The sequence below is a fragment of the Petaurus breviceps genome, unplaced genomic scaffold, assembly GCF_028583685.1.
Source record: "Petaurus breviceps papuanus isolate PSGF00001 unplaced genomic scaffold, PetGlider_PUasm1.0 186, whole genome shotgun sequence".
Taxonomy (NCBI): Eukaryota; Metazoa; Chordata; class Mammalia; order Diprotodontia; family Petauridae; genus Petaurus; species Petaurus breviceps.
Genome location: NW_027185798.1, coordinates 22,301,824 through 22,319,005, shown reverse-complemented (window position 1 = coordinate 22,319,005; position 17,182 = coordinate 22,301,824). Strand labels below are relative to the sequence as shown.

The 17,182-nt window shown below is 51.6% G+C and overlaps 1 protein-coding gene across 2 annotated transcripts; it reads right to left on the bottom strand.

Moving 5' to 3' along the window:
- Nucleotides 1-2,444: 2,444 nt before the first annotated feature.
- UNC119 (unc-119 lipid binding chaperone) lies at nt 2,445-16,424 on the bottom strand. 2 transcript variants are annotated; one of them, XM_069089810.1, is made up of 5 exons: nt 16,119-16,424; nt 9,690-9,803; nt 8,172-8,274; nt 7,705-7,877; nt 2,445-6,810 (listed from the first exon to the last, which is right to left on the bottom strand). In XM_069089810.1, exons 1-5 carry the CDS (start codon nt 16,291-16,293, stop codon nt 6,698-6,700), a joined length of 678 nt encoding a protein of 225 aa, XP_068945911.1. In that variant the 5' UTR covers nt 16,294-16,424; the 3' UTR covers nt 2,445-6,697. The 2 variants fall into 2 exon arrangements, with proteins under 2 accessions (XP_068945911.1, XP_068945912.1); XM_069089811.1 differs by lacking the exon at nt 16,119-16,424 and adding an exon at nt 11,717-11,863.
- Nucleotides 16,425-17,182: the final 758 nt, after the last annotated feature.

Below are 17,182 nucleotides of genomic sequence, written 5' to 3'. Positions count from 1 at the left end.
GTTTCATCCCAACAGGACAGGGAAGAGGTAGGGGTGCCAGGGTAGGGTTCTGCCCCTCTGGGGCGGTCCTGAGTAGAACACTTTTCAAAGTCAGCACCATGTCCTGATCCTGATATTCCTGCCAGAAAGGGACAGTGTAGCCATCCCATCATCTGCTCTGGCAAGAAGAAAAACTCACCCCAAATCAGATTCCTTAGGAAAGGGAATTAAAAGGCAGGTGAGCTCACCAACATGAACACCACTGGAAACTTGGAAATGTCTTTAGGGATTTAGAGATTCGTGGAGGAGAAAGCCAAAGCCGTCCAGGTCTTTTCTTCTCTTTAAAGGAAGCTACATAGCTTAGAAATTTATCTAACTTCTTCCCACTCTTAGAGTGGGCTCTCCTCCTGGGGCAGCTGTGGGGCAGCAGAGGCCCTGAGAAGCAGGGGTTGGCCCCTCTCTTCTTGGCTATTGAGAAGATGGAACCCCTTGGCTCCAATTCAAAGCTGCCAAATAGGTCTAGGGTTCCAGAGTGCTGCAGAGCCAGCTCAGCCCAGAAAGGGGAACTGGAGGAACCCCACTTTGTGGTCTGATATCTGGCACCTGGATCCCTGCCCAACTGGGTCCCACAATACCAAATCTTCAGAGACATTTGTCCTCAGCCCCATGCACTCCGCTGTTGCTGCCCCTTGGTCACCCACAGGAGGGACACCTGGGGTTGGGACTGGGTCAATGGGGAACTAGCCAGAGCTCAGTCTCAGGCTCCAGATGACTGAAGAGTACCTGGAGCTGGCCTGCCCCAGGGCCCCCTCAGTTCACTGCCAGCCTATAACATGTACTGTAGAAATAAAGTAAACTGTCTTCTCAGCTTCTGGTCCTTTCATTTCTGGTCTCTCTTCCCTGGGTAGACAACCAGGCCCCCCAGCTGACAGAGGAGCCCCAACTGACTCTTAAAAAAAACCTTTCCCTTCATACCAGCCCCCCCAACCCCCAAAAGGTTAGCTTCCATAAAAGAGGAAGGTGTGAATGAGACTTCCCAGGAGGACTTCCTGTCAGTCAGTCAACAAGAATCAAGCTATGTGCCAAGCATTGTGGCATTGTGCTAATTACTGTTGGGATACAAATAAAATCAAGCAAGACAAGGCCTGCCCTCAAGAAGCTTACACTCTAATGGAAGAGATAACATACAGCTATGTAGCTTGATTAGAATTTGTCACTGGGGCCCGACTGTGAGAACAGGCTTGGTGTCTTCCCACAGAGCTTCCCAAAGGTCATTTCTGATGGCTGCCACCCTGAAATGGTGGTGAAATGGTGATCGCATCCACTTGGGCAGCCCCTTGCAGGCAGGGGAGAGCAGGGGTCAGAGAAGGAGGAGGTGACCTTCTTAGAAGAATCTGTGGCTACCCCTTTCCAAGTTCCAAGAGCTTCTCCCAGTTCTCTGCCTAATGCTTGTTGTTGTTCAAGGGTTTCAGTCATGCCTGACTCTTCATGGCTCCATTTGGAGTTTTCTCAGCAAAGATACTGGAGCAGTTTGTCATTTCCTTCCCCAGCTCATTTTACAGATGAGGAAACTGAGGCAATGGGTGGAAGTGATTTGCCCAAGGTCACAGTGTGTCTATCAGTGGACAAATACATGATATTACTGTGCAATGTATAAATTCACAGTGTGTGTACATATATAGAAACACATATACGTATGTACACATATACACACAAAAAGCTTCCCAGGGACTTCAAAACTGTGAAAAACTCCTGAGCATCCTGAGAAGATGCTACCATTTATAGCATTCTTCCAAATGAACATCTCCCCAATTTTGGGGCCTATACTGCCCCCTTCCGGCCACCCCCTCCCACACCGACTCCAGGCTAACCTCCGCAGAAGAAATGTGAGTTACCATTTGAACAGTGACTGACAAAGTGGTCACAGTGGTGATTCTCCCTGATCTGATCAATAAAGGTACTTTTTCAAGTACCAGAATTCTCCAGGGTCTCCTTCCAGTACCCATTTTCCCCTCAGTCCTCCAAAATAGCTTCTCCCCTCTGCGGATTAGCTCTGGTTTACCCTGTCTATATCTGTATGTATAGATGTTGGCACATTGTCTCGCATGTTCAAATGCAAGCTCCTTGAAGGCAAGGACTGTATTTTGCCTTCCTTTGTGTACTCAGCACAATGTCTGGCACATAATAAGTACCTAATGAATGCTTGTCGATTGACTAACCCCGAGCCAGAGCATCAACCCAGGTGGCATATCCAAAGTCAGAAGCACTTGCTGATGCCTGGGATTTGGAACCCTGCCCTGTAGTGAGGAAGATCAGAGCCCTTCGAGGGAGCCAGCATTCCCAAAGAAGACACTAAGCATTTGGCAGCTTCTATCAGTGTTTCTGGAGTCAGAATTGTCAAGTATGACAAAGACATCTACAGGACCACATGGAGGAAAAAAGAGTGCACATTGCCAGAGTTTGGTACCTGAGCACAAAAAGGAAATTTAATGGATCTGGAAGGTATTGATTTCAGAAAATGAAGTATGATAGAGTCCCGTATGTGGTAGAACAACAGGCCAAATTCACAAATCTTCGACATTCACCGGAATGAGCAGCTTGGGACTAAGAAGCCACTCCCAGATGAGGGAAGGCTCTCTTCCCAACACATAACAGGTGGCTGAAATGGGACATCAGAAGTGAAACACTGAGTGGGGAGTCCTGAGGAGGAGCTGGGACCGCAGCGAGAAGGTCTGCTCCTTACGCCAGCCCCACTCAGACAAAACCTGTTCAAGGCTGACCCAAACACTCTAGTCTAACCTAAGCTCTAGCCTGGCCCCAACTGCCTCACGATGTAAAAGCCCTGAACAATAGACTATGTTCAAGCTGGAAGAGACCTTGGAAACCATCTAACCCACCCACCATTTTACAGAGGACACTGAGATCGAGATGTGAAGTGACATGTCCAGGGTCACACGGCTAGTTAGCTGCAGGGCTGACATATGAACCCGGGGGTCCTGACTCCCCACCAACGCTTCCGCCAAACCATAGCGTTATCATCCTCATCTCGCTCCCTACCCCTAGCCCCAGGGACAGGTCCTCCTAGAAACTAGGAACTCCGTCCCTCCTACCAAAAGGTTCTCTCCCCCTTATCCCAGCCCATTAGAGGTCTCTGATCCCATCCCGGATGCTGCCTTCACACAAAACCTCCCCTTGATCAAATGAGACAATAGATGTAAAGCACTTTGGAAACCTTAAAGCCTTATGCTACCTGTTATTGTCATTAAGACCCTTTCCTCCTCTGAAAATATACCCATACGCTGTTCTTGGAGAAGTGAGCTGTGTCTCTCCCCCAATCCCTTTGTATATGTTTTTCTGTGTTTGCTGTATCTCCCACTAGAATAGAAGCTCCTTGAGGACAGGGACTAGACAGATCACTGCTGTCTTGGCATCACCAGTGCCTGGCATATGGTAGCTCTTGAATAAATGTTTGTTGAATTTAATTAGAAAACACACACACACACACACACACACACACATACACCCCTCCCCTCCTCAAGCCTCTTGTACCACTCCAGGGGAAAGGGAGCCGGCAGCATTCTTTACTGTCCCTGTCTCTTCCAAATTTTTAATCCCTGGCACTCAGCTCAAACCTTGAGTTCCAACACAAATCCTGTACCCCTAAGCCCTCTGGGATAGTAATTTCTACTAGGATAACCCGCCAAAGACACATACACAGGTACACACACACACACACACACACACACACCCATCTTGCTAACCACCCACCACTCATACTGGGGTAGAGAAACTAAGGTTTTGCTTTTGTGCCCAGAAAGATAATAGATCCAGAGCTGGAAGAGACCAAACCCCATTTTACAGATGAGCCACCAGAGGCCCAGGGAGGTCACACAGGTAATAACAAAGATTGGGTTTGAACCCAAATTCTTTGACTCCAGAGACAGTCCACTAGTTCTTACAATATTGCCTTTGTCTGTTATGAAGCAAAGAATAGATGAATACACTCCTTTCTACCAGTCCATTTGGTGCTACACACACACACACACACTGGATTCTTTCACCAGTACCCTCTGCAGTGCCAACAAGTTTGCTCCTATCTGATTCTCCCCCTAAACTCTTGGGGGACTCAGGCCAATCCATAGACTAGCCATAAGAGCAAAGGAACTGTCCTGAACACAGATGCCCCATCCACCCACCCCTGGGCTGCCCATTCTCCTCCCTCCACATTTTCACGTGGGGAAGTTCTTCCTGGCCTCTCCCCTCAGTTTGCTGGCTGTGGTTCAGCCCACTCCCCCATCGTTGTTTTCAATAGAGCTAAACAGCACCAACCTTACACCCTCCTTCGGTTTGGATGTTACAGCCAAGGACTGATAAACCCAGTCCTACAAGAGATTGTTTTTTTCATTGCAGGTATCATTTTCTCCTTCCCTCCTACTTTTTCCAGGTCACCTGGGTTCAGGATTGCTTCTCCAGCCACAAGCTAAAATGATCAGAGTTGGCCTTGCTAGCCAGTGCCCATCTTAATGGTGAAAGAGATGGAGAAATACTCTTTTTGCCCAAAATATCTCCCTACCCAGGTCACAATGTCTGAAATGCCCTTCTTACCCCAACTCCTCTTTGGACCTATGAGAAAAAGATAGCACAGGGAAGGAAAGCATCTCTGCATTCCTTCAGCAGCTTTCTTTCTGGAATGATCCATCCCAATCATTTTCCCTATAAGTCCAATCCCCATTCCCTCTGACTAAACCCTGCCCAAAGCATGCCTCTAGTCACCCCTCCCCTGTCTGCAGTCTTCCCCTATTAGAATGTAAGCAGAAATTATCTAACTGCTTATACTTCTATCTCCAGCTCTTACACAGTGCTTGGTACTTAGAAGGTGCTCAATGATTCACAGCCAGGGAGAAGAGGAGGCCGGGGAAAGACAGCAAAGAAGACAAGACATTGCCCCTCTTCGATTGTGCCCAGAGCCAGTCCTGCAAGAGCAATCAGCCAGCCCAGCCACCTTCTCTCTTTCGATGGTGGAAAGGAAGATGGGGGAAGGAGGAGAGAAGGTATCCTATGAGTAAAGTAGGGAGAGACCATGGATAGAAAGCATAAAGAAAGGAGAGGCTGAGCAGTGGACAGAGTGTATGCTAGTTCCTGGTCTGTCTAACTGTGAACCACCTCCCCTCTCCTGGCCTCAATTTCCCTGGATGTCAAATGAAAAGGGTTTGGCTTCTAAGGGTCCTGCCTCTTTTCCATCTCTGTGTATCTAGGCACCCACAGTGCAAGTCAGAGTAGGAAAAGGAGGGCCATGTGTGGCAGAAATGAACGCAGGTCCAGTCAGTTCAGGACCTTCGTTGTTATGCACATACAGACCCTACCTCATCCCCATCACTCCCCCCCACCCTCACCCCCAGGGTCTACCGAAATCTATATACAGCCTGTTGTGCTATATCCAATCTGTCTCCCCCACCCCAAACTGTGCATCCAGCCTGACCCTGCCTTAACTGCTGGTTTAGAAGGTGGCTCAGTTCCTTCATTTGTCAAATGAGAACATTGGATTCAATGGCCTCTGAGGTCCCTTCCAGATCTAGAACAATGACCCTATGATCCTGGTCATCAGTGAGCTGGAAGGAAGGGGGAGGGAATCTCAAAATCCTGGGGAGCAGGAGTCACTAAGCTATGGCAGTTTGTTACCAAAGACACCCACTCTGACACTAGCTCCTGGACAGGTGTGACCTCTGCCACCCCTGACTAACCCACAAAGTTTTCTTTTGCAAACCTTGGTGTATACACTGACCACCCAAGAGGAAATGATGAAGGCTTTAGGCCCCAGACTACCAAGGCCTGACTCTATTCCCCTTCTTAGATAAGGTGCCTCCCACAAAGGCCAGGCTCTGTTCCCTTGTTAGGTAGGGCACCTCCCAAACTGGGATCTTCAGGGAAGAAATACCATCTAAGCACAACCCCATCACAACTCCCGATGGCCCAGAAATGCTGGGAGAAGGGAAGGGGAACTCCTGCACTGAGTCAGGAATGACAGCAAGGACAGAGACACCTGTGGGAATGGAGGGGCTGAGGCAGCAGAGTTGGACCACCTGGGGGGCAGGTCTGCCTGGAAGTGCTGCCCCCACAGCAACGAGACAATGAGAAAGACTGTGGAGATTTAACACAAATGGGGTCTGGCCCCTTCCCTGGGAAGACACTGGGTGGGAAGAAGAAGAAAGGTAGAAGAGGAGTCATTAGTCATTAGGGGGCTGGCTACTACTGTCTCCAACCCTCCCCCTACCAGGTTGTAATGGAAGCATTACCCCTATGCCCCCATCCTGCTACCCTAAGTGAAGAGAAGTCTGCCAAACTTCTCCAATGCCTGGAATCACCTAAGTACCCTAGGTCCTTGCCCAACAACCTCCACCCCTCTCCGAGGCCTTCCTGGAAGAGGAGGACACGCTTTCCCCAAACTGTAATCTGAGACCCCAACAAATGCATCTGTCTAGCATCTGGGAAGAGGCTAGCAATTGAGATAGCAGGGGAGAGATGCTGCTGAGAGGGAAGGGCACCCCATTTCTCAGGGACCTCAGGAATCCCTCTGACTTTCAGCAAAGGGGATATATGACAAGGTAGGAGTCACCCCCATACCCCCAGGCAGCAGGAAGCAAATGACCCCCTCTGCCTGATGGAGGGAGGGGCCAGGAGCTGGGTGGAGGGAGGGGTGGAGGCCTCGGTTTGGGGGCGGTCATGGTCCCCCGCTGTACGAATAATCTGCCTTGTTGTGCATCACCAGCTTGTTGTCTACAAAGTAAAAACTGTCCGACTGCGTCTCGTAGGGGTGACGGATCATCTCACTGACTGCAAGAGATCAGAGACAGGACCCGAGGTTAGGGGCAGCTCAGAGAAGTTTTTTTGATGAGATTCTATTAGAAGGAGGCCAGAGGAAACCAAGAGCCATCCCAGACAAGAGAGAACAGAACGCGTCTCCATCCTCCAGGCAGAGAGGCAAAGGACCCCTGGGACAAAATGGCCCCCACGCCAGAGCACAGCCACAGGGCAAGGCCCCCTTGCTCTGGGGTCCTTCCTTGTAACAAGGGAGGGCTGGGCTTGGAGGCAGGGGGTGTTCTCAGAAATCATTGTGAGGCAGAAAACAAAAGACATCAATTAAACACATATTTTTTAAAAGGGACTAAATGAGAAATGTATGGCATTGGGCAGTTAGGATCCAAGCCCCAACTCTCTGCATAATCCTAGGGAAAAATTACTGACCTTCTCTATGCCTCAGTTTCCCCACCAACCCACCACCCTCCCCCCCAACATAGAAGTGGGGAGAATCACACGGACATACATGCTCATACACACACTCACACACATGCTCACATACACACATGCTCTCACAACGTGCTTACACATGCACTCACACACACTCTCGTACACATGCTCACACACTCACATGTACATGCTCACACATACCCTCACACACATTCACAAACATGCTCACACACTCACACATTCTCACACCCACTTACATGATCATACTCTCACACACGCTCACACAGCCTCACACACATGCTCACACATATTCAAACACACACGCTCACACATACATGCTCACATACACATACCCACACATGCTCACACACTCTCACACATATTCAAACACACACTCACACATACATGCTCACACACACATACCCACACATGCTCACACACACTCACACCCACCCACCCATGTGCAGCCCATAAACGCACTTAGCTCCTCCGAAAGGGGGGGAAACTCATAAATGTGTTCGCAGGTGTTCTTGCTTCTGGGGATGCAGAAACCAAACTCGAAGTCAAAACTCTTGAGGAGCCGGTTCCGAAAGTAGTGCCTTTCAATCATCCGAAAATTATTGATGGGCTTGTCTCCCACTGTGAACTCCACACTGTGGAAGGACGGGGAGACGGGGAGGGCGGCAGAGTGGAAGGGGCCAGGTGAGGAGCCACCACAGGGGCAAAGGCTCGCCCCCCTTGAGTGAGGGTCGGGTCGTCCCCTCCTGAGGCCAGTGCAGGGGGCTCCCGGGAGCGGGGGTCTCCTAGGCCTGGCTTTCTGCAGCTCCTTTAAAGGACGCACGAGGCCCAGGTGCCCTCGGACACGGTCTCCTCTGGAAGGCAGGGCATGGTTCTGGTGCCTTCCCAACCACAGCCCTATCCCACACCCAGGTTTCCCAGGAACTCACGTGGCTCCGACCTGCCGCAGGCGGAGGAAGGCTGGGGTGAACTGGTAGCGGACAAAGCGCCCGGCATTGGGGTCCACATCCCGCTTTTCACTAAGGTCTCTCTCTGCAATGGCAGATCCCCACCCCCCCAGCACCCAGGGGTGAATGGCTGGGAAACCAGTGCCCCCCCTCCCTGAGCACAGCCCCAGGCTGCCCTCAGGCTCCACCCAGCCTCGCCTTCCCTTCCCTTCCCTTCCCTTCCCTGAGCCCTATCTCAGCACTCAGCATAAGGGCAGCTGTGGGAAGGCCCAGGCTTCCCCGTGCTCTGCTACACACACACACACACACACACACACACACACACACTATTCACACTCTTACACCTCTCACACACTCACACATACACACTTCTACTCACTCAAAACACTCTCACACTCACATACACAATCTCACATAAACAAATTTTCACACACGTTCTCACAAACACACATTCTAACACATACACACTCATACATATACACACTCATGCAAACATACACTCATACACACACCTCATCACTCTTACACACATGCACACACTCACACCTCTCATTCACGTACACTTACACATACTCTCACACATACAAACACAACCCTCTTACACATACTTACATACACACTCACACCTCTCACACACCTCACCACTCTTACACACATACACACACACCTCTCATTCACGTACACATACTCTCACTCACACATACAAACACAACCCTCTTATACATACTCACATACACTCTCACACCTGTTACACACACACTCTCATACACACATGCACACACCCCTTATGCCCTCCCTCTTACCTAAAAGTACCAGTTGATCTCCCCACCCTCCAAAATCTATCAAATCCTAGTGTCTCCTGACTCCTAAACCCGGCTCTGTTCAGAGCACCATCCTACCTCACTCCTCACTCCCAGGGATTTTTGGACAAAAGGAAAAGAGAAAGGCCAAGGCCTCAGTCCTGTCTCTCCCTAGCTCACGGGCTTCTGGGAACAGAGCTGATCAAATACCACACAGGCATACCTCCTATCTGACCAGCACTGTGCTAGGTTCTAAAGGATTATACAGAATTCTAAAATTTAGACATGGAAAAGGACTCATTTCACAGATGAGAAACCTGAGGCCCAGAGAGAACTTAAGTGACTTATTATCCAAGGTCTCACAGATAGCAAGTAATGGTGCTAGGGGCCTCTGTTTTTACTCTTACTCTTCCAGTGCAGTCAGTTCTGCTACAAGTACAACCAGTCACAAAGAGTTTAATAAATGCTTATTGACTGAATATTGATCACAGCCAGTGAGGACTTGGGGAAGGAGGCACCACTGCTGGCCTAGGAGTCAGGGGAACTGGAAGGCAGCCCTGGACCTGCACATTTACCAGCTGTGAGCCCTTGGGCAAGTCAATCTACCATTCTAGGCCTGTTTCCCAAGGATGAGGAATTCCCAGCAGGTGAATCTGTACCACCACTACTAACCCCCTTTCGGATCCCACCCGCTCCTCACCTGGATTAGGGGGCTTGCTGATCTCAAAAAGAACAGTGCCCGACTCCATGTCCCGAATCTTGAACCTGGTGAAATCAATCTTGTAGATGTTCTCCTCCGGAGTGCAGAGGTAATCTGTGTCAGGGAAGGAGGAAGGGGAGGGAGATGGTGGCCAGTGAGATCAGAGGGGATGGTGGAAAGTTCCTTGGTCTGCAGTATATGGAGTCTCCAGTGGTCCTGGGCAAGTCACTTCCCTCCACAGAGGGTGTGAAGCTACCGTTTGTCCAGAGATACCATAACCCAAGGAAGAGACTCACAGTATCAGACCAGGAAGGGACCTCAGAGGCTTCTAATCTTGTCCAGAGGGGGAAACTGAAGCCCAGGAAGGTGAAGATTCTTAAGATCCTAGCTCTACAGCTGGAAGAGACTGCCTAGTCCAACCCCTTCATTTTACAGAGATGCTTCCACACTAACATTCAATTCCATCTTTCAGTGTACTAAGGTCCCTCCCAGCATTCTAAAATCCCTAAAATTCTGTGTTCTAAGGGTAGGCATAAAAGGAGGCCAGCCCCCATCCTCAGGGACCCTTGGGTCTGATGAATGGGAGCTCTGGGGTCTGAGGGAGGACATACACAGCCCACCAGCACTTGGGGAGCTCCCAGTCTCAGGAAAGAGATAACACACTAGAGAAATTGGCAAACAACTCCCACACTTTATAGACAAGTGCCAACCTCGATTTGGGGCTCTATGCAGTTGATGGGGGGGGAGAGGGTGGCAACACAATGTAGGGGTGGCTAGAAGCAAAGGGAAGGAAATAAGCATTGATTGCTAGGCCACTTAACATGTCCCAGGCACTGTGCTAAGCACTCAATAAATATCTCATTTGAAGGAGGAGAGGGACTAGAGCCATCCTCCTGAAAAGGCCAAATCTGAACCAGTTTTAAAGGGAGGGGGCTGGAGAAGGAGGAGGTGGATGGGGTGCAATCTGAGTGAAGGCCAGGAGACATATGGGAGCTAAGTCATCAAAGGGACAAGATATCTGTGGGGCCTAAGGAAGGTCTGAAAACCCGCAGCTACTCCTGCTTGAAAAGCAGGGCCTCTACTGAAAAAGTAAGAATTTACTTAACAAAAAAGAAATACTTCTGAGTAGGATTTTCTGACATTTAAAATACTTGCATTTAGGGGTGGCTAGGTGGCACCAGCCCTGAAGTCAGAAGGACCTGAGTTCAAATCCAGCCTCAGACACTAAATTCTTACTAACCCTGTGACCTTGGGCAAGTCATTTAACCCCAATTGTCCTGTCTCCCCCCTCCAAAATAAAAAAAAAACCCATCCTTAAAATACTTGCATTTATACATATATACACATATGTGTGTGTACACATACACATATGTGTGTGTACACACACACATACAAATACCTATTACACACATAAAAAATATATTGTGTATGTATATAAAACATAAAATATATATTGTATATGTTAAGGCAAGTATTTTTAATAAATGCTGAAAAATCCTGCTCAGAGGCATTTCTTTCTCTATAAGTAAATAATTATGCATATATATTTTAAGTCACATGACAAAGGTTCACTCTGCCCCAGGTCTTGACTCTCCATAGGCCTGACTTGGTTAGCTATTCAAACCTTGCCCCTTTCTCTCTTCATCCCAATAGGAAGGGAGAATGAAGCCCCCAGCCTAGATCCCCCTCCCCTTCCCCCACACACAAAATCTCTCCTGTGTCCTGAGTCATCAGGCCCTGGTCCTACCCTCCTAAGAGGCTTAGCCATCCCCTGGGCCAACATAAGCAGATTACCAGGAGCTATCAGCTGACTGAATGTAACTAGAACAGAGGAATGTCCTGGGGGGCAGGGAAGCCCTGCTTGGAGCCTCAGGCCCCATCCTCAGGCACCCTTCCACCTTCCTATAGCCCAATTCCAAAGCCACTCAGTGCTGGAGAAGCAGAGGGAGCTTCTAGAGCTGGGAAAATGTGTCCCTAGCCAGGCTCTGTGGCCCCAGGCAGGAAGGCAACTCTAGGTCCTTGCTTACCGGCAGCTCCACTTCCAAACCTTTGTGGTCAACTCTGGTCTAGCTTTAATCCTCCTTGCTGCAATTCTAGGATGACCGAGTTCCTGGTCCAACTCTGATGAAGAGGCCAGAAGGGGTAGATATTTTAACCACCAACACGTCCTCCTTCAAGGCTACCTGTTCCTCTCCTTCCTCCTGATAAGGTGGGGAAGAGGACCTGGGGCGGGGCTGGGAGGCCCAAGGGGGCCCTAGAAGGAAAAAGCTCAAGTGTGAACATCAGGGACAAAGGGGAAGATGGAGTCAGTGGAGAGCTGCTTAGGGAGATAAGGAAGTGCCACAAGCCGAGGTGGAGTCCGATCAGGAAGGGAGGGGAGGGTGAAAAGAAATTGTAGCAGGCCCTGAGAATAACCTCCCTCAAATAGGAGGGCGGGCCTGAGGCAGAAGCCACAAAAACCAAGCCTGAGTCTCCCTCACACTTGTCCCCCAACCTCAGAGCCCTTAGAAAGGCAGGTTCTCGTGGGAACTGCCACCCCCTTCCCCCATCCCCTATCGCCATGCCCTCAAGGCTCTTTCTGCCCCAGCCCATCCTGGCCTTCCTGAAGCCTATCCCCTCCCCACTTTAGAAGTATGAGGGAACCACTGTCTCCCCTTCCCAGGGGTGGGAACAGGCAAGGAGCCCTGGAGGCCTCCACTCCCAGCCTTGTCTTTTCTCTCTGACAAGAGACTGGCTTTTTTCCTAGTGCTAGGCAAACTGGTCAAGGCTGCCCCTTCTCTCCCTAGGAGAAGCCAGGGCACTACTTTCTCTGATATCTCACCATATGTCCTTGGGCAAGCCACTTCCTATTTCTGGGCCTCCTTTTCTCCTCAGTAAAATGAGGGGGTTGGGACAAACAGCTCAGGTCTGAGGTTCTCTGGAACAATGACCACTCTCCCACAATCGCTCTCTAAGTTAGGTCCCATAAAAATCACAAAATCTTAGCCTTGGAGGGGAGTTCAAAGGCCTATGGATCCCACCACTTCTCCCAGTCCCTCCCCTGATAGCCCTTGCAAAGAGGCCCAGGGCCAAAGCCTTGTGCCTACCCATCGTGCTCAGAGCTCCTGCTTCCCCACAGATAGTGAAAGACCTTTCCCCTCCACCCGGGATAGTGAGGCAATGTGTAGGAAAACAGAGGAGTCCCATCCTGTCTCCCACTTCCCACAGGATCAGAAGGCATACACTATTCCCAACAGGCCTTCAGGAGCTGCAGGCCCAGAAAACCAGGTCTATATCCCTCCTTGCCTGCTTCCCTCCCATCCCCGCTCTCTGAGGGGAAGAAGTCTGACAGGAAATTATAGGTGTCATAAGACTGAGGGAAGATCTAGGGGTGAAAGTGCTTGGGGCCAGTTCAAAATGGCAGACAAGTGACCTAAAGGGGAATGGGGTGCTTTGGGGGCAGGGATCTCCACACTTTTCCCTAGCCTAGGTTGCTTAGGTCACAAATGCTTCACCATCCTCTCCTCCCCCTAACTCCCCAGCCAAGAGCTCAAGACCCAGGACAATCCTGGAACAGCTGGTGTCAGCAGCCAAGTGGGAGAGGGGGGAGGATCTCATGAATCTCCAGGAGATTGGGAGAAGGGGGAGGTGTGGGGACAACAAGGGAGAAAACCAAAAGGCTGGCTGTTTGTTCTCCAGGGATCTAGGCTAGGGGTCTCAGAACTGAAGGGGGAAGGTAGTTCGGGAGGGAGAGATGGATGGGCTGACTGAAAAAAAGAGAGAGGAAGGCAGAGGACAGGAGCTGGATCCCACTGGCTGGCTTGGGTTTGGAATTTGGGGGTTTTATGTGTTGTTTTTTTAAGATAAGACTTAAGGTGTGTCAGCTAGACAAGAAAGAGGTCTTGAAAGGGAGAAGGGGTATTTTGCTGGTCTGAGTTCAAATCTTAGCTCTTCTACTTACAACTTGTGTGACTTTGGACCAGTCCCTTAATTTCTCTGGGCCACAGAGACCTCATCTGTAAAATGAGGGGGTTGGAAAAGCCCATCGCTAATGTCTCACAAGTTAGTTCTAAATCCTAGGATTCTATGAAATTGACTTCAGCTAGCAGTAGAGGAAATAAAATGGGCTGAAAGCAAGTCAGGAGGGACTGAGGTCAGAGGTTTCCTTTCTGTCTTTGTAGCCCCATGGCCCACCATGGAACCTGGAACATGGGAAGCCTTTAGTATTTGTTGAAGGAATGAGTGGCGAGACTTTGGAATGGGGAAAAGTCAACATGGCCTAGGGAAGGAGCTAGGTCCTGGTGCCCCATCCATGGGCTGAGGAGGCAGGACAGGGGCTGGAGTCAAACCAGACAAGGCTAGGAGAAAGGCAAGGAAGTGAGGGGGAGGAATTCGAGACAAGATGGAGACCTGGAGCCTCCAGAAACCCACTCCTCAAAAGTATTTGCTCCAATGATTCCCAAAGCTTTCTGCCTAGGGAAGTCCCCCCCCCCTTAGAGCTAACCTGCATTGTGCCCATTCCTCTCCACCCAGTCCCAGAAGGTCCCTTCCCATTAGATATGAGTTCCTTGAGGGCAAGGTCTGTCTTTTCCCTTTCTTTGTATTGCCAGTGCTTAGCACAGGGCCTGGCACATAAAGGTAATGAATAAATGCCTGACCTCTCTCCCTGGTCCTACCACCTCCAGCACTATACACACATGTTCCTGTTTCTTCTCAATCTGGGTCAGAATGCCATGTCCCAGGGGAAGGGCCCAGCCTAGGCAGGCCCTTCCTCCTGTGTTAGGCCCCAAACCCCAGGGTAAGGAACAGAATGAGGAAGGACACCAGGCCCAGGGAGATGAAGGAGGAAGGGGTCTACTTCGGCTTAGGGAAAGAACAGGCCTGTTTGGTTAGGGGAGAAGAGAGAAGAATCCTTGGGAAAACTTACCACCCTACCCTCTACCCAGACACTTTTCTCAGCAATGAAGGTCAAGACAGGGGCTTGTGTGACAACACCTGGGTTCCATAGCCTCGGGGCTATGAAGCAAAGGGGCCTAGAGCCAAGACCTTGCTCCTACCCAGGGTGCTCAGGAGCTCCTGCTTCCCCAGCTATAGTAAAAGATCTTTCCCCTCCACCCTGGATGGTGAGGCAAGGCATGGGAGAACAGAGGTGTCCCACCCTGTCTCCCCCTTCCCATAGGGTTGCCTTGTGACCTCATCTAGGCCCTCATTTTGTCCCTAAGCAAAGACCCCCTAGTGACATGCCCCGTTTCCAAGCATTATATAACTTTTAATGGGTGTGAACTGTCTGGCCAGCTAGGCTTCGAGCTCCTTGAGGTTGCTTCCCATATCTGGGCATCCCTGTATACAGTAAGCACTCTCTCTTCAATGATGGACAAACTCCATGCTTCATTTCTTTTTCCAGACAGCAGGATCTTGGGGAGGAGGAACTGAGGCCCCAAGACCATTGCTTCAGAGGCACTTTGTAATACTTAGCCCCAGGAGCCAGAATTCCCTGACATTAAGAAACACAGCCAGCCAAGTCAACAGATCCCTGGTAGCAGCAACCAGGGGGGCTACACCTAGACCCCCCACCCTCAGCCTTGGGTCTCCAGAGACAGCATCAAAGGCAGGTGGAAATCCCCCCCAAAATACCCCTCTAGGGATTAGAAGATGACAGGAAATGCTTGGGCATAAGCAGCCCCTCGGTTCCCACAGAAAGGCTAGATGGCATAGTGAGATGCTCTCTTGGGCTGGGGGCACTGGGCTACTGGCTTAAGACAGAGAGATTAGTGTTCAGGGTCACCTCCTTGACCTCAATCCATAACAAGAAGATCAGAGACTGTTCTCGGGGCTGGGAGGAGGGGAATGTACCTGGAGGGTCCAGCCAGTCCATGTCTGATTCTCCCCAACTGGCCATGCTCCTAGCAAGAATGGTGATAAGCCCCACACTTACCCCAAAGTGCCTCCCCTCCACACCCAGGGCTAATGCCCAGACTAGTAAGAATCCACTCAACAGTTACTGGGCCCTCCTTGAAAGCCTAGGTCTTATCTAGAACCCTGATGGAGAACCCAGCTAAGCCACCCCATAGCATAGAGGGTACGGGAGGGCAGGAAAGACGACTACCCTCATTGCCTTGCCCCATTTAGTCTAAGTGGAAATGGGGATGGGGCAATGCCCAAGGCTCTCCGAAATTAAAGAGCTATTTTCATACTGAGCAAAAGGCAGCTCCCGGAAGGAAGAAAGGGGATGAGAAGGTAGGATGGGGTCTCGAAGTGAAGAGAATGGGTGGGGCGCAGGGAGCAGAGGAGACGATGGAGAGGAGCGGCGAGGGCACACAGATCGGGGTGTGGATGATGGGGCTGGGGACAGGGGAGGTGCGCACAGAGGACAACGTCCAGGAGTCTGCCTGGGGCCGCATCCCTCCTCCCCAGCCCCAAGCCTCAGCCCCGACCCCACTCCCCCCTCACCGCACGTGATGCGCTGGAGCCCCAACACATCTTCGGGCCCGATCAGCGCCTTCCTCCGCAGAGCCAGGGGCTCCGGCTCCGATTCCGGCTCGTCGTCCTTGCAGCCCGTGGCCCCCTGCCCGGGGTCCGAGCCAGCCGTGGCCCCGGCCCCGCCGCTGCCTTTCTTCACCTTCATGGCCCTGCTCCCGGCCCCCGGCTGCCCCTCGCACCGCCGCGGCCGTCCGGCGCCCGCACAGCGGGGAAGGGGAGGCAGCACAATCTGCCCGGGTCTGTCCGGCCCAGCCTGGCCTCTCTACTTCCCCCCCCCCCCCCCCCCCCCCCCCCCTCCCCCGGCGGCTGCCGGGCCGCCCCCTGCTCCTGGCCCCGCCCCGCCCCAGGTACCTGCTCTCTGCTCCACCCCTAGGCCCGCCTAGCTGCGCGCCCCTGGACCTACATCCCCAGCCTTCCTCCCTCGGCGCCTCTTCCTTCACATGCCCTGCGCTCGTCCGCTCTCCCCACCCCCAGACTTATCCGCGAGTCCCCCTCCCCCCCACCTCTCCGCTTCACCCCGAATGCGCAGGGAACACCCTCTCCCCCAGTGCCAGCCTCTGTGGGAGGGGAAAGGACAGTCCATTTGGGAAAGCAGATGGCTCAAAATAACGTTCGGAGCTGGCACCAGGGCCTGGGAGTGGGAGGAGGGCGAGGACAATTCTGGGCAGGGTCCCTCCCTAAAGGGGAACAAAGAGATCTCTGAAATCCTGTCCCAAGCAGTCCGTAGGGCCCCGAGGGGCGCCTCTCCTGTGGTGTTCGTACTTCTGACCACCCCCAGGAAGTCAGGCTTCAGTTCGTGGAACCATGGCTGCCCGTGCCCCACTCCAGAAAAAGGGCTTGGGGAGAGACCGAAGGGCTGGCGGGTGGGGGGCGGCCCCAGCTCAGCCAACTGAAGGGGATGAGGGAGGGAACTGGGCACCCAAAGGCCAGCTGGCATTTTGCCTGGGCAGTGCCAGCTCTGGGAGCACGGAAAGAGAAGTTGCAAAGGCCAGAGCTTTAGAGGCCAATCTCCCTTCTTCACAGGCTAGGTCCAC

Bases quoted from the DNA above. Each gene is read 5' to 3' on its own strand.
- UNC119 (XM_069089810.1), bottom strand. From the start codon at position 16,293: ATGAAGGTGAAGAAAGGCAGCGGCGGGGCCGGGGCCACGGCTGGCTCG. The intron at 9,804-16,118 runs GTGAGGGGGGAG...TCCCTGACACAG, and splicing joins GCTCCAGCGCATCACGTGCG to ATTACCTCTGCACTCCGGAG. The intron at 7,878-8,171 runs GTGAGTTCCTGG...GTCCTTCCACAG, and splicing joins CTGCGGCAGGTCGGAGCCAC to TGTGGAGTTCACAGTGGGAG.